This window comes from Xenopus tropicalis, chromosome 2 (assembly GCF_000004195.4).
Source record: "Xenopus tropicalis strain Nigerian chromosome 2, UCB_Xtro_10.0, whole genome shotgun sequence".
Lineage (NCBI taxonomy): Eukaryota > Metazoa > Chordata > Amphibia > Anura > Pipidae > Xenopus > Xenopus tropicalis.
In genome coordinates, this window is record NC_030678.2 from 112,729,474 (window position 1) to 112,756,750 (window position 27,277).

Below are 27,277 nucleotides of genomic sequence, written 5' to 3' on the forward strand. Positions count from 1 at the left end.
GTACTTGTTGGTAAATTTGTAATAATAGCCTGGCCTTGGCTGGTATTTTAAATCATTTTTAAAAATTTGAATGACTGTATTTGATTAAAATGTCTATAGGAGATGATTTGGAGTTTTCTGGATAATGGGTTTCCAGTTAATGGATCCTATACCTGTACTATATATGTTACTACTTTCACAGCAGCCCCCCCCCCCCCCTATTTTTATATCCATCATAGCCAACTTTGCATGATCTGCTGAAATGTGTTTGACCCAGGTGTAATGCTGGGCCTACATAGGCCAATGGGCACCTCCACACTAAGAAGGCAGCTTATTAATCTGTGTATGGGACCTACATAACAAGCTTTCCAATGAATATATTTTCAGTACAAGTGACCAGGTATAGAGTGGGCTAGATGGAAAATCATGTTAGGCAAGGACTACAATGTGCCCTGGTAGCAGTCCCCTTGGATCTGCAGGCACCAGATGGGAACTAAATGTTGGATCAGACTGATGCGGTTTACCACTGAGATGGCTAAATTTGGCAATCATATGCTCATAGTTTCATATAGTTAATTTGGGTTGAAAAAAAGACAAAAGTCCACGGAGTTCAAAAGTAGTGCAAAATTTATATACATACTTATATACAGACCTATCTATACAACTACATATACTGATACCTATATTAAACTAACTGTAGATACATATAAAATAGCCTTGGATATTATGCTTTTTCCAGAAATTGAAGTCCCTCTTAAAGGCTTCATTAGCATCTGCCATCACAACATCACTAGGAGGGGCTTTCCCCAACCTCACTGCCCTCACTGTGAAGAACTACCTACGCTGCTTCAAATGAAAGTTCCATTTCTAAATTCAAGAGAGGTGGCCTCTAGTAAGTTGGTCTTTTCATCTGGCTGTTCAACTTTAGGTTTAAATATCTTATATAATGTCCTATTTTGGACATTATATAAGATATTCTTTCCAGCTTGCAAATGAGGGTAACTGTTTCCAGCCAGCAAAAATCTATTGCACTTTGAGGCTACAATTGTATTGTTATTACTTTTTATCGCAAAGAAAAAGCAAAATCCTTTTAGCTCGAGAAATTGTGGAAAGGGTTATGATGTGCTGGTACTTGAGCGTCCACCCAATGCCACTTTGCAAGTGCATGAGCCAAGTTGATACAAAGCCTGCCAAAGTCAGATGGTAGAAATGGTACAGAGATACCAGGCTGCTGAAGACTTGGTGAACCTGAGATCATTGCTACACATCGCAACATCAAAGACTAAAAAGTCAGATGAATCGATCAAACAACTTGTGGTTCCCAAACCATAAAAGCAAATAGTGTTGGACTCATGGATATCTGATGGAGAGGATATATGGGTAGTAATAAAACAGCTCAACAAGTATTCCAAAGATCTTACTGACTAAACAGATATATCACGAAATCTGTTAAAACACTGAAAAAAACAGGGAGCATCTAGATGCAGAAGTTGCTCCATTTCCCACAACAGCATCTGCAAAAGAGCCTTTAATTCACAAAGTAAAAATGGGTGAAGAATTGTCTGCTGTTCAGAAATAGGAAGTTCGATAATTTCTTTTGAGAAACAAAGATGTTTTCTTAGAAGAAACAATGCCATACATAGCACTGCTTGGGACATTTGTTGAGGGTTCAGGCTGTGTTGGATGTACTTCGTTCAGCATGATTTACAGCCAATCATAAAAATTGTGTAACTGGATTAGAGAAGGCCAAATACCAGGGTTACACCATAGGATGTTGGGTTATCAAACCCCAAATGCATGACCATGTCTCATGAATAAAAAGCAAGTCTGGGTTTTCTTGGGAATTACAGGATACTATCAGAGATTTTTCCCAGATTTTGCAGCTCTCTTAACAGATCTCACCAAAGGGAAAAAAATCTCTAGTTTACCAGGGCAAACTGACATTGTATAGCATATTATTGTCACCAAACCAGAGGCTTTGGGTTAATCTTAAACCCTACAGAATTCCAGAAAAAGAAGGAAAGCCATGGCAGATAAAGTTAAAAAGATGCTAGACTTAGAAGTGATTAAAAATGCCTGTAGTGATTGCGGTGATGATCAAGTGGGTGCCTGAGGTTAAGCAGTCATTTAAGGGGCTGAGAGACACTTTGGGGCTGATTTACTAAGACACGAATTCGAATCGGAATTGGAAAAATTCCGATTGGAAAACGAACATTTTGCGTATTTTTTGCGATTTTTACGGCGCCTTTACGACTTTTTCGTTACCAATACGATTTTCGCTAAAAAACGCGAGTTTTTCGTAGCCATTACGATTCGCTCGTATCTTGTCACAACTTTTTCGTATTGAGCGCACGTAAGCGGCGGCCGAAACTTTCAGACTTAGCATGATTTTGGAAGCCTCCCATAGGACTCAATGGCACCCTGCAGCTCCAAACTGGCCCAAGAAAAGTCACCATACTGAAGCTTGAATGAATCCGAACGCTACAGAAAAATCACAACATTTTGCGCAACTTTCGGAATGGCTACGAAAAAGGCGCGACTTTTCGCGCAAGTTTTAACGCTACAAAAAAATCGCCAGATTTTACGCAACATTCGGATGGCAACGAAAAAGTCGCGATAATTTTCCGAAAAAATCGCCAAATACCAATCATTACGAAAAAAACGCAATCGGACGCATTCGGCCGGTTCGTGAGTAAGTAAATGGGCCCCTTTGTGTGCCAATCTGGTTACCTTTGCAGATGATTTTTTAAAGGGTTTCATTTTACAAATGGCTGCATTGGATGTGGGTTTATGTTCAATTAATAGTAAGCACTAGAATAGTAAGCACTAGAAGAGCTCAGGTCCTTTAAATTAAAATTAATAACTGATCATGACCCCCTGAGGTGAAAGAGACATGCAGACAGATTACTTGCTGATTCCTAGCCTTACAGGAGAGATGGGATATATAATACAATGACTGACAGAATGCCTGGGAAAGTCAGGGATGCAGTTTATGTCTGTCTCAGGTTTTTGTCAGCATGTATCTGGGCCATGTGGCCAGCCAGATTATACTTTTGGCTCAGGTTGGTTTATTAAACAGCCTCTTCTAGTTTGAATGTGAAATGGTTGCTGGGAAGAAAAGTGTGTGTTTTTCCTCTGAGCTAAAGTGTGGATATAGCAGATCTGAGCAAAGCTGAGCTGTGATGTGCGTGCTGATGCGAAATGCATGGGCAAACCCATGGGTCCAGCACGTTTGAGTCAAAGTTTGGGCAACAATGGCAGTTAGAGTTGGGTGCGGGTCAGACTGGGGAGGTAGAATACTCTGCAGTGCTTATATTCGCTGTGCCTCATACTGTAGTGATGGCATTTGCAACTCTGGACTCAGAAAGTGAAGTTATCTCTTCTCTTCTTAGCAGCTCTTACAATGTTAATATTTTTGTTGATTAGGCTTGGGTGCGGGTTAAGGTTTTGCTGGTTAGAGTCAGATGCAGGTCACTATACTGAACCTTTAAACATGGCCCAAAACTTATGTTTGTGTCCTGTAACTGTGCTGAGGCTATAGGCCCAGCTAACCTAAAGCTTACATATGCAAAAACAGTATTTGTATGGACATCCCTTTTAAGGCAATAAAAGGATTCAAGTGCAGCTAAAAAGTTTCTATTTTGTGAAATAGTGCAGGGTAGTACAGTTTTGGTGCTTTTAGTACATTATAGTGGCCTCAAGAACAAAGAAAATCGCTTGTCACTTTTTATATTCAGGTTAGTGTTTTGCAATTTGTTTCTGAGCTGTACTTCTCCCTCTCTTTATTGATATAAAGGAATTGCATAAGCAGTGTTACTGGCACAGAAAGAGAACTATTGCGGTAATGGGCAGGGAAAAGGTGTTTGGGGGGGGTGCCTGCAGTTCACAGTGGGAAGTACATTTCGCTTTATAAATGTTGGACTTCTTACCCTTTTGCTTATTGCTCTTAAGGTCTCAGAAAGAAACATGTTCTCTGAGATTTTCCCATTTGTCGTTCTGCTATGTAAGTATATAATCATAGTGGTATTAAATAATAGAGAATACAAATACACAGTGTAGCTCTGTTAGCAATGTTTTTATGCAGTGTGCCCATTAGTAATACTATTACATATATAGCTTGTTTTTATCCTTAATTTTAAGGGGTTGTTCACTTTTAATATGCTGTAGAGAGTGCTATTCTGAGATAATTTGCATTTGGTCTTCAATGTTTATTAGTTTGTAATTTCAGCAGCTATCTGGTTGATAGGGTCCAATTTAACCTAGCAACCAGGCAGTGGTTGGAAAGAGAGACAGGAATATAAATATTATCTTTCTTTTAAAGAAAGATAAGTAATAAAAGTAACAATAACAATACCATTGTTGACTCACAGAGTAAAAGTTTTTGGCTGCCGGAATTATAGATCCCAGTTTGAAAGCTAGAAAATTCAGAAAAGGAGGGCTCATCATTTAAAAACTATAAAAAAAATTAGGACCAATTGAAAACTTGCTAAGAATAGGCCATTCTATAACATACTAAAGTTAACCTGAAGGGAAACCACCTTGTTAATAAATTAGAAAAGTATAAGAGTAGTGTTTAATATAATCGGAATACATATTGTCTGTGACATTTCTGCAGATGGCAAACCACGTATGTTTGTGACAAAAGTGATATTTTGGCAACACTCCACTTAATGGATCTCACAACTGTATTCTAACATTACTATGTATCCTGACGTTACTATGCTCAGTGTATGTAAAACTATTCAGTCCTGCATTGTTGTCATTAAGCTTATTATTGGTCAATGGCAAGCAGTACAGCTTGTTTCCTATTGCAGGCAGTGTAAGTGCATCAGGACAATATGGTGATATCAACAAAGTTCCGACCTCAGGAGCTTCATGCCGGACAGCAAAACAAGACAAGCTGACAGTGTGTGGTGAGTGCTTTTGTTATTTAAGTATATATATAGGCTCTATTATTTAGGGATCTTTCCATAATTTGGATCTCAATAACTTAAGTTTGCTAAAAATCATTTCAATATTGAATAAACCCAATAGGATTGTTTTGCCTCCAATAAGGATTAATTATATCCTAGTTGGGATCAAGTACAAGGTACTGTTTTATTATTACAGAGAAAAAGGAAATCATTTTAAAAAATTATAATTATTTGCTTATAATGGATTCTGTGGGAGATGGGCTTTCTGTAATTCGGAAATTTATGGATAATGGGTTTCCAGATAAGGGATCCTATATCTGTACTAATGTGTAGCGCTGGCTCCTTCTGAAAGCTCTGACTCAGGCACAATGCACACCAATATTACAGCTATAAAAAATACATTTGTTGGTTCAAGAATAAAATTTTAAATGGTAGAGTGAATTGTTGGCTATATAAACAGTGTAATTTAGAAATAAAAAATATAGCATAAAAATCATGACAGAATCCCTTTAAGTGTGCAAATTACCCTTCTTGTCACTAAAAAGCAGCAATAATAATTGCAAGATATTCTACTAGTTCTGAACTTGTTAAGATTGGGTAGTATCCCTCAGGCATATATATCTGTGGCAGGAATTTCTGAGCAGCTCCATACATTCAATGGAAACCTAAAACAATATTTGCTGCTTTGTTGTAAGTTAAGTATTCACAATAATTTTACTTTAAGAAATAGTTACTCATTTAGATGTGTTTATTTATGTTTTAAATAATCTACTACAGGCATTCATTACAAATCTTTATATATATTCTTCCCCTTCCCACACATATACACACATGAACACAAAATTAAAGGGGGAACTTAGTATGTTTCTAAATCATAAAATCATTTATCCCAGTTCAGACCTGAGAGGTGGTTCATTTGATATATAGCTAGGGTCAGAGGGCACTAACTAAAGATAATAACTACCTGGGTGCCATGATATAGTTCAGCATAGGCACACAACAAAAATAATCCAATACTGGGAGTATATATGTAATTTATTTATAGTTTCTTTGTAGCTGCATAATACACACTTTTCTTCCCAGCAACCATTTCACATTCAATATAAGATATATTTTACTGGTAGGTATCATTACTGTGCTGAATTACCATAAAGCAGCCTTTCCTTTGCCTGTTCATGGAGGCAGATATCACAGAAGCTGAAATGCCTGTGCCCTTGCTGGTGCAGTTGAACTGTACTCCCTGGCTGTGCACTTATCTGTAGAATAATGCTCATATAATGGGCCTGATTCACTAAAGTGCGATAAAATGTGCGCTATTTTTAGTGTGCGCTATAAATTTTACCGGGTCTTAATTTTGGCGATTTTTCGCACGATTCACTATAAGCATACTTGCGCTTTTTTACGCGCGATATTGCATGCGTTATTTAACTCGCGAAGACTATTTCAATGCGGTATTTGCCGGTACATGTGCTAAATTACACACGCGAATAGTCGCCGCATATGAATGGTAGCATAGAAATAGTTTATAAAAATTGTCGCCCCATATAAATGGTGTATATAAATATTAGCCACATATAAATGGTAGCATATAAATGGTATCATATAAATAGTAGATGCTTATAAATAGTAGCCACTAGTGATGAGCAAATGTGTTCTGGTTATCTTTAGTGAAAAATTAGCAAATCTTTCGAAAGATCCCCGAAACGGCAAAAATGTTGTGCGGGCAAAAAAATTGTTCCCTGTGACTATTATTTTTTGACACTTGTATAAATTTTTGGATGTGCGGTGAATTTTTGCGTGGCGAATTTTTTCATGTGTTTTGCCATTGGCGGATTGTTTTGCGAAACGCATGAAAAAAAAATCCGCCGCGAAAAAATTCAACGCACGTCCAAAAATTCACTGCGAATCCATGCCTGGCGAAACATTTCATCACTTGTAGCCAAATATAAATAGTCGCGCAAATGAACGCACGCCATGTTAGCCATACACGCCAATACTTGCGGAAAATTACTGTATTAAAAATGAACATTTCGCTGCAAACTGGCGGCTGCGTCACTCTAGGGGAAACACAGACTTCAATAAATAACACTGCAAAGTGCATATTTTATTGCAAAAAACTCATTTACTGTACTTTTCTATAATTATCGCCTGCCTGTAGTAGGAGTTAATTTTGAGTAAAATTGAGTAAAAAGACACATACTTGAATAAATAACACTGTAAGTCCATATTTTATTGCAAAAAAATCATTTACTGTACTTTTCTATAATTTTTTGCCTGCCTGTAGTAGGAGTTAATTTTCGCATAGCTAATGCGATATTTAGCGCGCAAAAGTTATAGTGAATCATGCGATCGTATTCTTTTCAGCTCGGAAATTAACGCAAGCGGTAAAACTAGCGCGCGAAATACCGCATGCGAAAATGGCGATTTATCGCAAGCGATAATACTATGGTGAATCTCGCGCAAATTATCGGGTCTTTTTTACCGCAAAAAAGCGTGCGATAATTTTTATCGCACTTTAGTGAATCAGGCCCAATGTCTTTATCGGTGTCCTCAGACTAGGACTGAATATTAATACACTTTCCTTCTGCTGGTGCAAATTCTCATATTTGCAGCTCTCATTTTGTTCATTCTTCTTTAGGCTCTTGTTAATGGTAAGACTAATGTCACACTAAAGTACCACCCCAATAAGGCTCCATTTGTAAAGTGACATGAATGGCACCAGCCTGTTACTGGGCACAGTCCCCAAGGGTGCATTTTCTGGCTGAAATCCCCCACATTTGTCACTCAAGAGTAGTGCATATTTCCCCTATGTGGTCTAGCTCATCTGCAATTACTGTAAAGCTATCCATGTGCCCGCAATGCAGCTTACTGACCAGTTATCACACTAAGGGGGTGATCCCAATTTTTATATTTGATTAATAAGCCCCAAAATATCTACTTATCAGACCTTGACGGCAGAGTACACTGCTTTCCTCTTTCAGATTATAACATTGGTCATTCCAAAGCAAATCCAACTGCAGCTGGTCTGTTTCAAGTACTTATCACTCTTTGGTTTTGTGTGTTTATTGTTTCATTAACTTTTACTATGTATTGTTGTAATATTGCTTTATTATAAAGGTGTCCAGGCTTCTGAGCGTATGGCACAGACAGACCTAACAAGGATGAACAGATACAGGTCTATAATTGAATCTGTGTCTCGGAAGATGGGCATGGATGCAGCTTTAATTGCTGGAATCATATCTCGGGAATCTCGAGCTGGAAATGTTCTTATAAACGGGTGGGGTGACAATGGCAATGCCTTCGGTCTCATGCAGGTAAGAAAGAGTTGCTGACTTTTTATGGTTTAATTATAAATGCAGCCACAAGTGTGGTTATGTTTAAAGGAGAAGGAAAGGCTAATAAAGAGTTAATCTCAAGCTGTAGGCATACCTTCAGTTGTCTCAATAGCGCCCTTAAGTCTCCCCATATTTCACCTGTTCAGAAGATTTGAAGCCAAACAGGAAGAAAAAACGCTGAGCTGTGTAAAGAAAGTTCCCATAATGCCTCACTCCTGCACAGACATGCAGACCAAGTTGAACATGCTCAGTTAGTAAGACTATAAGTCAGCTTCCTCCTGATTGGCTTAGATCCACATTCCTAAGGGGGGGGGAGTGAGTTCTTAGCATTCCTGAGGGAGGGGGGAGCAGGAGAGAGCAGAGAGCTGCGTGTCTCTGGCACAGGAATTACAGACACAACTAATCTTTTTTTCAGAGAAGTCAGTGCAGCGTTTCTGTGAGTGCTTATGGCTGTATTTACATAGACCTTTCTGATAAAGCTTACTTAGTTTTTACCTTTCTTTCTCCTTTAAATGGACAAAGTGGTTGCATGTATTGACACTATTAAATAGTCAGTTGCGCTCAAACATACTCTTTGCAATTCCATATATTTGCTCCAAGTGCCACTATGATTGTCCTGCTGCATCTGCTGAACTGCGCACTACCCACAGAGGGATGCACCAATAGGTACAACAGACTTGAAAAAGAATCACAAGCTGATGCCATTTTAATGCCCTATAGCAGGCAGAAAGCACAGGGCTATGTTGAGCCTGCTCTCGCTGTGCTCTGCACCTTGCACTGTATTTATAATGATATAGGCCTCTGCCGTGAGAAGTGCCCCGAGAATGAGCATTAGTGCCACTCCGCTTGCAGCAGGGGTGTAAGTAAATGACCCCTGAACTTTTTAGAGACCGCATCTGCCCAATTGAAAATCCTCACTCTAAAGCAAGACTTTTCCTCTACTTTCCAGCTTTGCTACAGACAATGCAGGGATCTTGGAGATGTGAGTTGCAAAAATAACAACAACAACAAAAATCTACTAAAGAATCTGTACCAAGCCACCTCCTCCCTTTAATACCAGCAACATATTGAATCCACATCTTCATGACTAATAGAGCTTAATTTAAAAACATTCTGCAGACTGAACTGATTTATGTGCAGCCATGCAGCATGCATCGAAATTAATGGCTAATTAACCATGCAGGATATGGATTCTATATGTGCCCGAAATTAAAGGGGTGAGGTGGCAACCCTAGTAGCAACAAACAGCCAGGCATTCGCAACAAACAAGGATGGTTCTGGGTTACCACCCCATTCAAACACTGTAGAAAATAAATCAAGTATAATGAGAAGATAAATAAAGCACAATGTAGAATGTAAGCTCTTGCCAGCAGGGCCCTCCCCCTAGTGTCTCCGATCCTTATCCAAATGTAATTACAAACTATTTTTGTGAATTGTTTATATGTAGATGCTAACTGTTCTGTCTTTTGTACCCCTCTATTCTGTAAAGCGCTGCGTAAATTGATGGCGCTATATAAATAATAATAATAAAGTTGTACATAGAGACATATATTCATCCCACCTGTATCTCCAAATCCATGGCAGTCAGAATTAAAGAGGGAAAGACAACAGTACGTCAGTAATGGTCTGACGCTCCCAGTTAGGCTGATGTCAGACATGGTGTAGGGCATATATTTTCGGCAAGCATTTTTCCGAAAATACCGCCATACGCCTCCTTAGAGTTGGACTGGGGGGTGAAGGGCCCACCGGGGCTCCCGCCCCAGGGACCTTACCCGCGCCGCTGCACCCCCCCCCCGCAGGGGCCCCCCTAACCCCCCTCGCAGGGCCCCCCACCCAACATCCTCCCCCGTGCGTCTACATTTAACGCGCCAGGGGAGGAACAGTAGGGCAGGGGGAGCGCCGGCAAGGGTCGGATCTGGGCCACCGGGGCCCACTAGAGCCGGGGCCCACCAGGATTTTTCCTGGTGTCCCGGCGGCCCAGTCCAACCCTGTGCCTCCTACCTTTGTGTGCACCTGAATGAATGAGATACGCTTGGGTGCAGGCACATGTAGCCGAAATACGCATAAAAAAGCAAGACTTTGCATTCTCTCGTGTTTTTATGCGTATATCGGCTACATGTGCCTGCACCTGAGCGTAACTCATTCATTCGGGTGCAGGCACAGGTTGGAGGTGTATGGCACAATTTTTGCCAAGCGATTTTACACTTGCTGAAAATATACGCCACGTCTGATACCAGGATTACTTGTGTTCATTGTGGCAACAAATGCAAATGTCAGATTCTAAAAATAGGGTGCAAAATTTAGATGTTAAGACTTTAACAGTCTAAATCAGGGGTGCCAAAAAGGTAGATTGTGGTCTACCAGTAGATCACTTTAACGTTTCTGGTAGACCTCGAGGTAGAATGCAGTGGGATGACATCCCACCACTTCTTTTTCCCCCCAGCATACTGGAGCTTTTGAGTGCGGCTGCTCAAGCCACCTGTATTTGTAGAAGAAGATTGTCCCCACCGGGCCGCTGTATATATTTGTTCCCACTTTATATATGTTTCTGGGTGCAGACTACAAAGTGGGCCATGAAGAAGGGAAATAAAAACTACTGCAATCCTTTCACATTAAACTTGAAGTTGGCACTTGAATAATGTTATGTGGGCATTAAATGTGAATTTGACACTGCATTTATATATTGCTATGTGTATTTGTTGATACTTTTTTTTGCTTATTGCACCAAATGATAGATGTCGCACTATTTTAACTGTGGTAGATCTCATGACGGAGGCCAGGTCGCAAGAGTAGATCACAGGGTGACAAAGTCTGGGCATCCCTGGTCTAAATACTAGTCATCATTTTTATCATTTAAATTATGATGGATCCCTGCTTTTAGATCATTTGCTAGTTGTAGCCTCCTTGTTTTTCAAAACATGCATATTTTACAATCCGACATCTGTGTTTAAAGAAGTTCTTGCTTAGATTTTTGCTGATATTGGTTTGCCCCAGTATCATTTATCCACTATGAGTTGATTTAAACTCACTTTCCAATTACAACATAATAATATACAATGCTGTACTTTCTAAGGACTCCATGTAAGCTGATTGGTTATGGTGAAATCTAAATACTTGTGCAAGGCAGTGTTTATTCTCTTATCTTGCGTGATCTCTATTTTCATTAATTTAAGCATTTAAGTGAAATAAGAGCATAAAACATGGCAATGTTCCTTTGAAGACATTCATAGCTATTGTAGCCATAGCCTTAAAAACTAGTTATCTCTAATCCAGAAAGCTGCAAATTACTGAAAGGCCATCTCCTATAGAGCCATTTTAAGCAAATCATTCTCATTTTTAAAAACAATTTCCTTTTTATCTGTAATAATAAAACAGTATCTTGTATTTGTCCCTAAATAAACAGCATGAATCCATATTGGTGGCAAAACAATCCTGTCAAGTTTATTTCATGTTTAAATTATTTTAGCAGACTTAAGGTGTGGAGATCCGAAGTAGAAAAATATCCTTTATCCAGAAAACCTCAGGTCCCAAGCATTCTGGATAATAGATTCTATACCCAAGGTCTAGGGGGTAAACAGAAGGGGCAAGTGCCAAGCGATATGGGGGTGGGGGATTGTGCCCATCACTTGAGTGAAATAATGCACATACTTTAACTAATAGTAAATTACTTTATGCTACAAAATACTCTACTTGCTGCTTTGTGTCACAAATGCAGTTTAACAAACAGTTTAAATATCAGTTTAAATATCAAAATAGACATTTTTTTTAGAAAACCGCATCTCATCATAATGTCTAGTATAGTTCTTTAACACAGAAGTTGGTTTATTGCACTAGCTCGGTACAGCTTTAACTGGTACCTCAATACATACTAACACTAAACTGCATAATGTATTTATTATAGGTTGATAAAAGGTTCCATAAAATTTCTGGGGCCTGGAACAGCGAAGAGCATGTTACACAAGGGACCGAGATTCTGATCGGCATGTTTGCATCCATCAAAAGAAAATTTCCTCAATGGTCAACAGAGCAGCACCTGAAAGGTAAATTTCTATGTGAAATGCTTTCTGTAGGTTCAGCAAGGGTGTATAGACCTGAAAAATCTGCAGATATCTGCAAAATACTGAATCTTGTGAATAAAAGAAAATTAGACATTCAGAAAAAAATATTGCAACTGACTTTTGTCAAGCTATCAAATGTTTGTCATTAAATACAAATAAACCAAAAACTGCGACTTAGCATACATAAAGCTAATTTAAATATCAAATATTTTTTACTGATTTGCCCAGTCTTAGTTACAAGCAAATAAACATGCCCCATAGCATACGTATATGTGTATATATAATAGGGATGCATCGAATCCCAGATTTGCTTCAGCCGAATCCTAGCCTTTTTAGAAGGATTTGACTGAATCCAAATGCCTGGTCAAACCAAATCCGAACCCTTAAAAACATCTCACTTTAGGTCACATGATTAAAATGGAACTCCACCCAAACACAACTTAAGCTTTTTGAAAGTAAACATAATTTCCAGCAAAAAATTCTGCAGCCTTTTCATGATTTTTCATGTAATAATATGGTTTGGAACATTTCCATAATCCTGGCACCCTGTTCTCCTGCTGATCTGGCTGACTACCAATTCCCTGCATACCCGATATCAACAAGGAAAGGAATATCCCAGTGCAGTGCATTGTGGGTTATGTAGTTCCTGCATGCTGTCTGTTAGCTGTGGAGAAGTTGTTACAATTTGTAACATCAATGTTTTATTATTATCATTAGCATGCATTTATAAATCGGCGACATATTCCGCAGCGATGTACAATAAGTGGGTTTATACATTACCAATACAAAAAGGTTGAAGAGCTTGCAATCCTCCCCTGCCAGGATTTCAAGTGATGTAGAAAGAGAAGAACTGTTTTGCAGCTGGATTTCAGCATATAAAATGGTATTATTTATACATTTTGAAGGAACAGAATACAGTGTTAGATAGAAGAGTTATATTAGTGGTTTCTGTGTTGTGTGGGGCTTTTTAATACATTTTGGTTGGCATCATTTCTGGTGTTTGCTGTGCAAGTTCTTCACTGCTAGTGGGATGTTATTGTTGACACATGGCACTGGAGCTACTGCCTGGTCAGAAAGTGTGGCAGCTCCAGGGTTATCCTGCTTCAATAGGCACCTCATTGCTCTATATAAAGAGTTAAGTGCATATGATTTGTTTACTCCATATATTCACATTTGTTCATTTTCCTTTAAAGGCATTTTTTAAAAGGTATTCTTTTAAAGGAGAAGGAAAGTCATTTGGGCATTTTACTGTCAATAGATTTGCCACATTAGTGAACAATATATTTATTCTGCAGAAAGCTTTACCATACCTGAGTAAACAGCCCTAGAAGCTTTCTCTGATTGTTTAAGACAGCAGCTGCCATTTTAAGTAGCTTCCTGCCTGCAGTCTAGCCATTATAGTTCAGATCACACATTCCTAAGGGTGGCGGGAGTGAGTTTTATGAATTCTTATGGTGGGGAGCAGGAGAGGGGAGAGAGGAGATAACTGTGCAGACTCTGACCCCCGGGAATGAAGAATTCTTCTGAGAGAGAAAGTCAGATACCCTAAGAACATGCTGACAAAAAAGGAGACAATAAATCCTGTGTTTCTTTTGATAGAGGACTCTGTGCAGCGTTTTTGTAAGTGCTTATGGCTGTATTTACATAGACCTTTCTGATAAAGTTTTTTTTTTGTAAAATATTTTAGTTTTTTTAGTAAAATAAATAATGATACAAAACATAAAAAAACATAAGCTCTGCTGGTTTCAATTATCACAAGGTAGTAATTGTTATTATTACATGTCCTTATCATCTTTATGTAAGTAAAAGAAGCTTCCATACAGTCCAGACCTTTAAGTATGCCGGGATCCTATTGTGTAGAAAGGCAATCCTATATTCAAAGTTCCTATTACTTTCAATTCTTTGATAGAGTTCTTCCCATGTTGGAAGGGCTGGTGTTTTACACTTAGATGCTATGGACATGCGGCCAGCAGTCAGTACATGGTTGGTGAGTTTCTATTGTGATTTGGTAAGTCCGATTATGGGTTTACCCAGTAGAAACGTGACCATGTATTTCTGGACTGCTTGATGCATAAGATGTATCAAGAGGTCCTGGATTTTACAATACAAATCCCTTCACCAAGTCTATATAACCCCACTGAAGCTGCTGAAAATAGGCAGGAAACAGAATGATCATTGCCCCCGATGTGATACCCCAGGAGCCAATTTTATCCATATGATTTGGGCATGTCCCCCTATAAATAGATTTTGGAAGGATGTAATGGGCACTTTGGCTCAAGAATTGGGCACCCCTCAAATAGTTGACCCTGTAGTCTGCCTGCTGGGGGTTATTGATGATATCCTATCGACCAATGCAGCCAGAATTAGATTCCGCACTCTTATGTTCTACGCAAAAAAGACAGTTATTATGCACTGGATGGAGAATAATCTGCCTACACTGAACTACTAGAGGCAGCTTGTAGATAATGCCCTCCCACTCATTAAACTCACATACGAAACCAGGGGAGCGGTGGACAAGTTTGGAAAAGTGTGGAGTGTCTGGTGCAACCCAGACCCCGAGGGCCCATAGTTCTACCATAGTCTAACACCAACCATATCAGTACAGCGACTCGCTACCAGCAGTAGATAACCTTAACATGAAGTGAAATAATGCACACACTGTAATATATTGTATTGATTTATTATAACAAAATGTATGGCAATACTCATGTCTTATCTTATTGTTTTGTTTGATTTTTTGTAAAACAAATAAAAATTTACCTTTAAAAAAAAAAGAGGTCCTGGATTTTATCCCAGAGAGGTTGCAAAGGGGAGCAAGGCCAAAATATATGTTGTATATCTCCTAAAGCTCCATCACGCCTCCAGCATACATGTTAAAAGTTCAGGATTAATTTTATTCAGCCTCACCGGAGTGAGGTACCAACATAAGTATTTTATATAAATTTTTGTTTAGTGCAAGTTACACTGGTATTTGCATTCTCCCAGATATGGCTCCAGTCCTCCATTGAAATTTCTGAATTTTCTGATCACCTTTTCCCATTTCAGCATATAAGGATGTTTGTATCCCTGTTCAGCAAATGGATTGTTGATTAAAGCATGTATTCTAGATATCATACCCTGATAATTGGGTTTGTGGGCTAAAGGCACACCAGCATATTTGTGAATACCCTGTCAATACCTATGCTGCCTGCTTGATTTAATTCACAGAGAGTAAATTTTACTAATCTAATTAATCATTTGATTTAATTTATCAGGCACCAATAAAATCTTTTTTTGTTTCACACAATAGCCCAGGAAATCATTCATACATTATGCTAACAGATATTTTATTTTGTTTAGGTGCTGTTGCAGCATATAATGCTGGTCCAGGAAATGTAATCAGCAATGATGTAGATGTTCGCACTACAGGGAAAGACTACGCCAATGATGTTTTAGCTCGAGCAAAGTTTTATAAAGGGAGGGGATACTAATTGATTGGACTTTTTCTATGATCTTATTTCTAGAAAAGGAAATAATTACAGCATGACAGTAGCCTGTGATCCTATAACTACACTTTGTCTACTCATTTTGGTAGCATTTTTATGCTTTTATCATTTTATATAACAAAGTATATTCTGTACATGTAAAATGTGTTGTATTTGCAGTAAATTACTAACTTGAGATGATGGATCCTTATTTACAAATATCAGTGAACTTCTATTATAGAAGGAGAATTTGTCAGGTAGTTTGTGGATAGAGAGAGGAAGGGGACCACCTAAAGCTGGAAATTAATGCCCGTATTTGACTGGGCAGTTTGACCAATTTTGACCATACTACCCAACCATTTGGACATATACGCTAAGGCTTTTCCTTCTGCCTGTATTTTACTTTCACCACACAATTAGAACTTTCCATTCGCCATTTAACCACCACACATTACAGGTTGCCCACACCTTAGAAGGCCATTGTTACTCTGTCTGAATTGAGGACCATGTTCCCAGTCAACTTAATGTTCCCTTAGGAGGTCATGCACATTAGTGCAAGAAGATGGGTTATAAGGTTAGTGTTGTATATGCAAACACAAAACTGTAGCCCTGGATATGATGACTGTACAGTAATTTTGTGCCTGCCACCTCTTATACCTTAAGCCTAGCAAAACTGATATTTATCTTTCAAGGCAGATATCATCCATCTGAAAACTGCACAATAATCACTTCTTACCTTGCACCCAATGATTCTTGTCTATCATTTCGGACTATTAATACAGTGTCATGACATTACACATCAATTTACAAAGATTAACATTCACATCAGTCCTTGCCCCAGTGGCACTTATAACCTAGGGTCCCGACCATGCCTACATACAGAGATGCCACTGCCATGAGGCAAAGTAAGAAAAAGCAGAAATCTTGTTTAATTGGAATTTTAGTTCTTCTAGTGCAATGCAATGGCCTCCCCCTTGCTATGAGGCCATTGCATTGTCTGCACTAGGAGTGGCAGGGTCCCAGGAATACCCCTGCCTACACATACTAGGAATATTTTTTTAAGAGTTAATTACTCTGCCTGGCTGTTTAAGGAGTCTGTTTCTAGAGTACCTAGACACTGAGAGAACATACAAACACCTTCCAGACTAGTAGAAATCAAATTAAGGCCTCCACTGCATAGCAGCAGAACACCCATGCCAACCTTTCATATTAAATACAGCTTATTAAAAGGAGAAGGATATAGAGTTAATCTCAAGCTGCAGGCATACCTTCAGTTGTCTCAATAGTGCCCTTAAGTCTCCCCATATTTCACCTGTTCAGATGATCAGAAGCCAAACAGGAAGAAAAAACCCTGAGCTGTGTAAAGAAAGTTCACATAATGCTCAGTTAGTTAGACTATGAGTCAGCTTCCTGCTGATTGGCTCAGATCCACATTCCTAAGGGGGGGGGTGAGTTCTTAGCATTCTTGAGGGAGGGGGGAGCAGGAGAGGGGAGAGAGCAGAGAGCTGCGTGTCTCTGACAGAGGAAAACAGACACAACAAATCTTTGGTTGCAGCATTAATGTGAGTGCTTATGGCTGTATTTACATAGACCTTTCTGATAAAGCTTACTGAGTTTTTACCTTTCCTTCTCCTTTAAGCTCAATAGACCCCCAAAAGCCTAGCAGGCTTAAATCCTGACAAACATTTTTTTATTGTTGGATTCTTAAAAGCAGTGTTTTTTTAAAAGATTAAAAAACAAAAACATTGGTTACAAATACATTTTGTATGTCGACAATTAAAAAGTAAATACTGTAACAAGTTATCAAGGTGTGATTCCTTAGTTTTATAAACAGGTGATCACACAGGACAACAGAATTGAATAACAGACTACACCAAAACGGTATTACTGTGGCGTGCACAACAAGAACGGATTAACTAGTTTGATAGTCCATGATATAAAATAAGTGCATGTAGTTGTTATGGTCACTTTTGATATCAGTCATAAACATAAGTCTAAAAAAAGGGTTTTATATACATGCAAATTTCCAGTGCAACAGATTCCTGGTTATGGTCCAAAACTCTCAAAAATATTCATTAATCTGTTAAAAATAGACATTTCTGGGCTAGATCAGATATTGGTAACAAATAGAAATAAATAATTCTCTATACATTTGACATAAAATTGGTCTTTGTGTGTGGTTCCATCATGTTTTGTGAGTGTGATTGTTATGGAAAATGTCCACAGATGTTTCATAGCATGGCCGCAAGTCAAAATCACAGTAGCCTATAGAAAAACGACCCTACAAAATAAAAAGAATAAAAAATGAGCAAGAATAAGTGATAAAGATAAACTCACTAAAAAGTAGAGAAAAAGCAAATTTTTGCGTTAATACTGCCATCCAGGAGCCATCTTTCGTATTAAAGAGATACTGTCACCTGAAATTACACAGTTTTAAATATATCATAACATTGTATTTCCATAAACGTTATAATTTTGCCATAAAAGTACTTTCTAAAGCTTTAACATTATTTATCAGATCCCCCATGTTCCTCTATGAGGGGGCTGCCAAATTTGTGCAGCAGGAGTCCTTTAGCATTAGAATCTATAACTGACAGTCTGAGAAGGGACAGTCAGGTTTAGGAACTTCAAGTAACAATTACAAAAGCAAACCAATCAGCAAAAAATAATCAACATGACCTATAAGTAATTTTTTTATGTACATTAATATTTTGTGTCAGTATCACTTTAATGCTAAATAAGGTTAGTGGATATCATAGTAAAAGACCAATTGTGAACCTCATTGTAAAGGTAGCCCATATATAGGCAAGCTACCAATTTGGCCCTTCAGACTGATTCGGCAGCTTATCTGCCTATGTTTGGGGCCCTCCGACAGGCCTACCTGACCGACATATGTCAATCAGGCAGGTTTGATTGTCCTGTTGGATTGGGGACCATGTTGACTCGTGGATCGTACATGGCACATATATGCCCATTGTTGTGATCCAATCATTTGGCACTAGGGCCAAACAATTAGATTAGCCTGATATCACCCACCTTAAAGGACATGTAAAGCCTACATTTGCCTACAATATATATCAGTTGGGCAGGTCTCCCCCACCCAAATGGCATTATTTGTACTGCGTATATTCCCTCCGTTTGCCAGCACCACCACATTTTCCTAAAGCAAATAGCAGCTTTCACCCGTGGCCATTTTTCCTCTGATACATAATCAGATACATTTAAATCTGCAAACAGCATACACACATACACAGACCCTTATTCAGCATACATTTCATCAAGAAAACAGGCAGAACTGTCTTTGATAAAAGTTCTACTTTGTTTGAGCACTGTAATGGTAAAGCTTAGTTCAGGAGAAAAAAATTGAAGCAGCCAGCTAGAGCTGAGTTTCTATGGGAACTAGCAATGCCATCTCTTTACTGGCTGCTAGACTGGGGGGCGTGTTTAGTAATCTGAGCTTAGAACAATTGACCAGAAGTCAAAGCAAAATCCCGAGGTAGGGGGCCGAGTGGGTTACAGGAGGAGAAGGAAATCTAAGTGATTAAGGGGACACTGCAACCTTACTATTAACCACTGGACAACCAGTGTGGCAGGGATTGAAAGATTTCAAAGAGGCTGTTCACTGATTACATTTTTGTGTGTGGGAGTTACATGTCCTTTAAGTGAGCATCTAGATCAGTGCTGTCCAACTTCTGTGGTACCGAGGGCCGGAATTTTTCCGACCTATGTGGTGGAGGGCCGATAATGGAAGCCAGTTTTGACCACTCCCCTTTTTGAAACCACACCCACTTGAAACCACACCTGTGTTATCAAATGACCATACCCATATTAATGGTTGTAGTACAGCAAAAACCTGCCATACTCTGCCTGCCCTACCCTGCCTGTGTGTGCCATACTCTGCCTGTGTGTACCATACTCTGCCTGCCCTATCCTGCCTGTGTGTGCCATACTCTGCTTGCCCTATGCTGCCTGTGTGTATGGCACACACAGGCAGCCTACAGTGACACAATGCTGGCACTGCTCCTACAATCTGCACAATAACTATATATTAAAAAACGTTTTAATTGCAGTACCAATATGTTCTTTTTGTAGTGTGCAGGTATTATTTGTGGGTTTCTGAGGTGTGAACAGGGGAACAATGGGGGTGATTACAGCCTGAGCCTGAGGTGTGAACACAGCAGGGGGTGAACAATGCAGAAACTAAAAGGTGTGAACAACACAGGGGTTTACATATTTAAACAATACAGGGGGATTACAGCCTGAATCTGAGGTGAGAACCATGCAGGGGGGCAGTTAATCACAGTACTGATACCATTTAAAGCTTACACAAGAGTAAGCCATCAAAGCAGCCAGACAGGTGGGGGCCACACAGAGGGGGGTCGCGGGCCGCATGCGGCCCGCGGGCCGCCAGTTGGACAGCACTGATCTAGATGATAATATTATAGTAAAGTTTTTTTAAAATGAATGATTTGCTCTTCACTCCGCCACACCTGCTATCCCTCTGCGATTGTACATAGAAAATCTGATGTGAGGGCTTATAGAGAAACTCAAGTGCAAATAATAATAGTGCAACTAGAATAGTTCCCACTAGCACCAGAGTTGCATCGTTCCACAAATTCTGTGCAATGATACAAGTGTAAACTTGATCAAAACCACTTTTAAAAATGCTAATGCATAGGCAATATATTTCCTGCTCTTTTCACTGTTAAACAATATGAGGTTAAGATCATATAAACGTCATTTTGCACAAATCTTTTAATTAGAGTCTATAAAATAAATGTTTCAATTTCTGTCATACATGGAACTAAAGCATAAATGTTATAGCTAGAAACAAAGTATTTCATAATATAAAATGTATTTATTTAACCTACTCTACCATATTACCCCCGGGAATAATAATTGATGGGACCCTGGGCCAGTGCAGAATCCCAAAGCATTTGGTATATATAACATGTATAGGCTAAGAATGTTAAAGATTTGTTCTCTTTTAATGATGCAGTGCAACATTAATTATTTTGCTAATATCAATTTCAGAAGCTTTTGCAACTAAATAATATATGAAACATAAAAAAAACAGCTCTATAGCATCTGATTGATCTTACCTGAGGTTTTTTGAAGTAGTCTAGACCTCGTCCAATCTTGATCATCCAGCCATTGTTGAACCTGTTGTTAAAAAAATTGCTATTTTTCTTTGTAAAAGTTGAAAATTGCATGTAATAAGAAACTGCAATCAATAGAGATTAAATTGTAATAGTATAATGGTATTTAATGGTATTAATGTGTATACGCTTATACCTAGATATTTAATAAAGTCTCATGATTCATTTTGTGGTTGGAAACACAGAATACATACTATACTACATTTCGTTACATTACATTCATTACAATTACATTTTCATCTGAACACCTGTGTTGAAAGATTTAACCCTTTAAGCAGTGGAATGTAGAGTATATAATATACAGCACTTCTGGTAGCAGAAGCAGTTAACTAGTTTATATTACTAATGATCAGCCCAGCAGTAATATAAAGTAGGCAGCATGGGGTGAACATTTGTGTCCTGGGGCACAATAAGACCAGACACATAGAAACCATGGTACCATTGTGGGTTTTTGTAGGCTGAGAATGCCTATGCTCCTTAAAGCATTTTTATGTGCCTGCATCCAGAGCCACTGTGTTAGCCCTGGTGCAGGAACATAGTGTGAATTTCGGCATCTGGCTGATGAAATGGCTCCAGGTGCAGGCACATCAAGAAGCCCGCAGGGGTGGATTCTCGCTGCAGGCCGAGAATCCACCACATGTGGCAGTAGCCTTTGGATTTATACAAATATTTATACAAATATTATCATTGATATATTATCAAAAGACTTCAAATGTGCACTAACAGTAATGATAAGAACTTGTGCCCATTTAGCTGTGATGGTGTATTCAGCACTGGGACCATACCATAAATTAGTTGTTTTAAAATATTTATAGTTTAGGCTCCTGCATTTATGCATGATTCAAAACAGGAGGGGTGATAGACATAGCAGTGCTAAGTGCTATTATAAAGAAGAGCAAAGAGTACAGATGCAAGTATCTAACGAATGGAATTAATTAGCACAACACTAGCACTGCAACGCATACAACTTAAAGACTACTCACCTTATTTCCCGGTCATGAATAGAAGATGAAAATGTGACCTCAAGTATTACACCATAATCCTGCAGTGAACTCTTGATTTCTTGAAGGCCGCTGGCTTGTTGGGCTTTTCCATTATCCTGTAAATAAATAAATGCACCAGTCACCCAAATAATATTTAAAAAAGGATATAAATGCAATAATGTACACTCCTACAAACTATACTACAAGCTATAAAATTGGGATCCACCAAAAAGTTTTATGATTACATAAATGTATGAGATTGCAGGCTAAGAGCCTATTCATTAGTAACAGCAATTTATGCGACAACAATTTATGTTGGATAAGTAACTGTTAATCCATCCATCTGTGAATACACAGTATGTAATACTTTTTTAAAATGTTATGTTGATATATTGGTAAACTTTGATAAAACTACCTTAACATGGAATAGTGTGTACAGGAGCCTAATAAGGGTATAAGCAGGTATTGTATGAGGCTCGCCTCTATCATATATCCTTCTTTGCGTATTATTTAACTTACCAAATGTATTGACAACAACAAAACTTTCAGTGAAGGCTGTAAATACACTAGCAAGGATTGTTGTTCCAGTAACATTGTACAGGTATGGAATCCCTTAAATAGTGTATAGGATCATCTTACAGAGTAGAGGTTCCGTCATATCCTTCAAAAATTTTCAAATCAAAAGAGTGCACTCTGAAGATCCAAATCAATCAAGTGTGATTCTTTATTGTTTCATACTGCACAACATGTTTCGGATCCACTGATCCTTCATCAGGTGATTTTACCAAAATTTTCACCAATAAATCCATATTTGAGATTCAAACTGCAGTAGTAGCCAGGTTAAAGGAGAAGTAGCTGGGCGGGGGAAACAATATTTGTAATTTAGAATGTGCATCAAAGCCTGCCCAAACCTTATCCGGTGCAATTTTTTGAAGGACTGTACTATTCTGTAAATGCAGTGTGGGGTCCTATTGGTTTCTGTAAAAAGTGTTCTATTACAGTGGTGGGCTAAATTGTACTTATCTGATTGGTCCCTGGGCCAAAATATCTGTCACAATGGGGCCTAAGCAATAAAGAAGGATCACTTCCATGGCCCATTGAGATCTGTAACCAACAGGTTTTTTTAAAACCTACCCCATGGTAGATATTAGACCAGTTACTGGTTTTGGCCCAATACACCAGCTATTAGGCTGCTGAATCAGGCTAGGGTGGCATCAGACAATTTTGACCTCTGTATGGCCAGGATTCTAGAGTGCATTGGTTATAGTTCTATGAGAGGATGGAGCAATGTAGGCAAAGCAAACTTTTCAGTAATACTGGACAACTTACAATTTGTTAATTCTAACACAAAGATTATGGAGTGGAAACATATATATATATAACTTAGAAACTTTAGAGCATGTAAAAACTAAATTAAATACTTACTTCATCCATAGAGGTCAGTAAGTTGATTTTCTTTACTTTTGAAGGTCCCTTTATAAGCATCTCACAGAACCGTAAAAAGTTGTATAACTGAAAATACAATTAAATGCAAAAAACATTATTTGTGTGATTTTTTTTTAAAAAAAGATACCAACAGTTGATCCTATATTTTCATGAACTTACCTGATGCACATAACGGATGTAAGGATCTTCCACCCACACTTCAGTTAATGTTTCATTCACGTAAGGTTTGAAAAGATTTTCATAGCTGTAACCTGTTGCATTTTCTACAATTTTGATTTGTTTGTGGTATTTCCCCTCTTAAAAAAAAAAAAAAAAAAAAATCTTGTTAATGCAATGATATTTTTAAAAGTGAAGTTCATACATAATCTGAATGAATCTTCATAATATTGTACCCAGAGGTACAACATTGTACCCAAATGTTAATGCTAATAGCAGATACCAATGTATTACACATAAACCGACGCCAAAATCTGTGTCTCTACTGCGTGGGCAGTTTAATCATGGTGTTACCTGTGTAGCAGACATACATAGGAAGTGATGTTGAAAAAGAGACACACATCTTTCAACCTATTAAATTTCTGAAATCTAACTTGATGCAAAAAAGCAAATTAAACTGTTAAAACCTAAAATAAACTTAAATTAAAACATGCCATTCTTAAAGGGGTAGTTCACCTTTATGTTAACTTTTAGTATGTTATAGAATGTCTTACATAATGAATAGAATGATTATTAAATTCTGATTCTAATATCACTGGCATCAGAGCTGCCATGCAGTAATTATCTGTATTAATTACTAATCAGACGTATATTGTGAAATTTATATTCAATATATACAGTATATTGTGAGTGGGTCCCTAAGCCCAGTAACTGACAGCAGCACAGAGCATGTGCAGGGAATCAGCAGAAAAGAAGATGGGGAGTTACTGGGGCATCTTTGGGGGCACAGATCTTCCCTGCTAAAAGGCTGAGGTTGCCTTGGGCTGGTACAAGACTCCAAAATCGTAATGTACAACATTTCTAGCCACCAGTTTTAACTAGGGTTAAGCTCTCCTTTAAGCTTCTGACCAGTGTCGGACTGGGCCACCGGGGTACCAGATCCGATCCCCCCAGGGCGCTCCCGCAATCCATCATCTCCCCATCCCCCGACACACCGCAGGTAAGTTTCTATTAGAATCGCTCGGGGGTTGGAGGGTGTTGGGAGCCTCTGCGGGGGGGGGGGGGGTGAAGGTGGCGGGGGCCATTGGGGGGTGCAGGGGCCCCTGAGGCAGAACCCCCGGTGGGCCCTGCACCCCCCAGTCCAACCCTGCTTCTGACAAATGCAAGGACAGCTCAAATAAATATCTAAAGAGAATCTAAAGAGTTGTACTTGATACTTTTGTAGCAATACTGACAAAATCCAAACAATATATCCTACAAAAAATCCTAAAACCACATCAACATGACTTGGAGAATGCCTTCAATCTGAAATATCAATCGCTAAGTGGTTAATATGGCTGACTCATAACTGTATCGATAGCTTTCTTGTGGGATTCATTAGGTTCTACGACTGCTCTTCATGGACATATAACAGGCATGAAAAATCTGAATATTTTACAAAACCAGCTGCAGCCTTATGCTCTAGAATTTAAAGATCATAATGACAGATACATCATGTTAAACAAATTTAGTAGCTGTTTTTTGAACAGGCCAAATGCTTCCATGACCTCCCAAATCACAATATATAAACATCATGAATCACTTATGGTAAGATTTGGAGAGCAACATAAGAACTACGTTTTAACCTCATCCTTTAAAGAACTGGACACTTTATGATCAAACATAACACTACATACAGTATTTTATAAAGTTTTTCTTAAAGGAGAAGGAAAGGCTAATAAAGAGTTAATCTCAAGCTGCAGGCATACCTTCAGTTTGCTCAATAGTTCCCTAAAACCTCCCCATATTTCTCCTGTCCAGATGATCAGAAGCCTCACAGGAAAAAAAACTGCTGAGCCTGTAAAGAAAGTTCCCATAATGCCTTTCTCCTGCACCAAGACCAAGACCGGTGTACATGCTTAGTTTGTAAGACTATGAGGAAACTTCATGCTGATTGGCTCAGATCCACATTCCTAAGGGGGGGAGGGAGTTCTTAGCATTCTTGAAGGACGAGGGAGCAGGAGAGGGGAGAGAGGAGAGGGCTGTGTGTCTCTGGCACAGGAAAAAAAAGACAAGCTCCACCCGCATACTTTGCTGTCTCTTTAAGGGAAGATAAGCATGAAAGGAAAATGCACTAAAAAAGAGACCAAGAAAAAGCTAGCAGAAGCAATAGCATAATACATGTAACATGCCTCACCTTCTTTCTCTTTGAGCACATGCTGTTTTATTTCTTCAGCTCGATCCATATAGCTGCTCAACTTTTGTCTATAATGTGTTTTCTTGGCATCATCTTTTGTGCCTAAAATAGAATAGGTGACATAAGAATCTGGGTATAGCTTAGGGGTTTAGCACTTATTTCACACTCCGTGTTTATGTATCAATAATAGTTGTGTATCAAAAGTATAGTTTAAGAATAGTAAGGAATTTGCCAAAAAATCTTCCTTTTTTGCTTGTAGCATACTCACTATATGGGATTGGCTTCCCATACTGTGCACAGTTTATAGTAGTAATTCTTAAAATACAGATGAAAACCCAAAACTGGATAACCATGCTGTTAAAGGTGGGTCTCCATAACCCCATTAAAAATGGATATGTTCTGCTACAATAGTTAATAGTAATTAATATTAGTAGCATAATTAAAAAGGGTTTCACCTTAAGTTAAATTTTAATATGTTATAGAATCTCCAACTTACAGCTGGTCTTAATTTTTTATTTGTTTTGTTTTTAAATTGTTTGCCTTTCTCTTCTGCCTCTTTGCAGTTCTCAAAAGGGGGTCACTGATCCTGGTCTGTGAGGCTACAATTGTAATATTTCTATTTTTTTTTATTACTTATCTTTCTCATTAGTCCATCTACTTTTCAAATACCAGTTTCTCATTCATACTGCCTAGTTGCTAGGGTAAACTGGATCCTAGTAACCAGATAGCTGCTGAATTCCAATCTGGGGAGCTGCTCAACAAAAAGCTAAATAGCAAAATATGATTGTCTATTTTATACTAAATGTTTAGAAAAAAGAAGCAATACATTAACAATATATCAATTTTTACACAATTGTTAAGGTTTGGTGGATTCATGCTGATGTTGGGATCAAGGTGCTTCATCAGACCTCCTCTGATGAAGCACCCAATGGTGCGAAACGCGTTAGGAAAGCGAGTACCATGAGGCACTGGGATGCACCTACCCATTGTTTGGTATAGTTTTTTTTTTTTTTTTTTAATTGTTTGTTTAATTTTGAGCCAATAAATGGTTGTTTATTTCACTGAAAACTTTTGTTGATTGATTATATACAATGAAAGACAAAGCAGTTGTGAGGGGGCAGAATAGATTGCCTTCTGGTCACGATAAGCATTTTCCTCACATGAGTTCATTTGTAGAGGCACTGATTGTAGATCTATGATTTGGAAAATTATAAAGTACAAACACAAAGACATAAAATGATATGTAAAATATTTCTTAGAATTTTGGTCTACTACTTCATCTAATGTAAACTGTGCTGTATGTGCAGTGCTGAGAGTCCTTTGCGAATATAACAGACAATAAGCACATCATCGAGTCAACAGGGTTCGCTCTCTCACAGCCAAAACTGACCCTTCAACACCTGCAGCAGCAGCTCGATTCCCTCTTGGTAACAAACAAGGCTCTCCTGGTACCGTCCCTTTCCGTCCAATTCCACAGCCCGCCTTAACACAACCCCAGCAGAATTCTCCACCCCAGACAGTGCCGCCATAGAGAATCCGCAACAAAATAATAACAGCAGACGAAGTATTCTACAGCTTAACCACAAATACAGCTATAGTTGCCCCATG

General features: G+C 38.5%; 2 protein-coding genes across 2 annotated transcripts; one reads left to right on the top strand and one right to left on the bottom strand.

Moving 5' to 3' along the window:
• The first annotated feature begins 3,900 nt into the window (after positions 1-3,900).
• Positions 3,901-17,545, top strand: lyg2 (lysozyme G-like 2). Its single transcript, NM_001015739.1, is given in 5 exon segments — positions 3,901-3,982; positions 4,794-4,892; positions 8,010-8,206; positions 12,129-12,267; positions 15,625-17,545. Coding segments are annotated over 5 exon segments (603 nt in total). The 5' UTR covers positions 3,901-3,945; the 3' UTR covers positions 15,756-17,545.
• On the bottom strand, positions 17,423-27,272 carry mitd1 (microtubule interacting and trafficking domain containing 1). Its single transcript, NM_001004902.1, is given in 7 exon segments — positions 17,423-18,030; positions 20,852-20,912; positions 21,892-22,007; positions 23,317-23,403; positions 23,497-23,633; positions 25,670-25,771; positions 27,060-27,272. Coding segments are annotated over 7 exon segments (738 nt in total). The 5' UTR covers positions 27,199-27,272; the 3' UTR covers positions 17,423-17,934.
• Between the last annotated feature and the right edge of the window lie 5 nt (positions 27,273-27,277).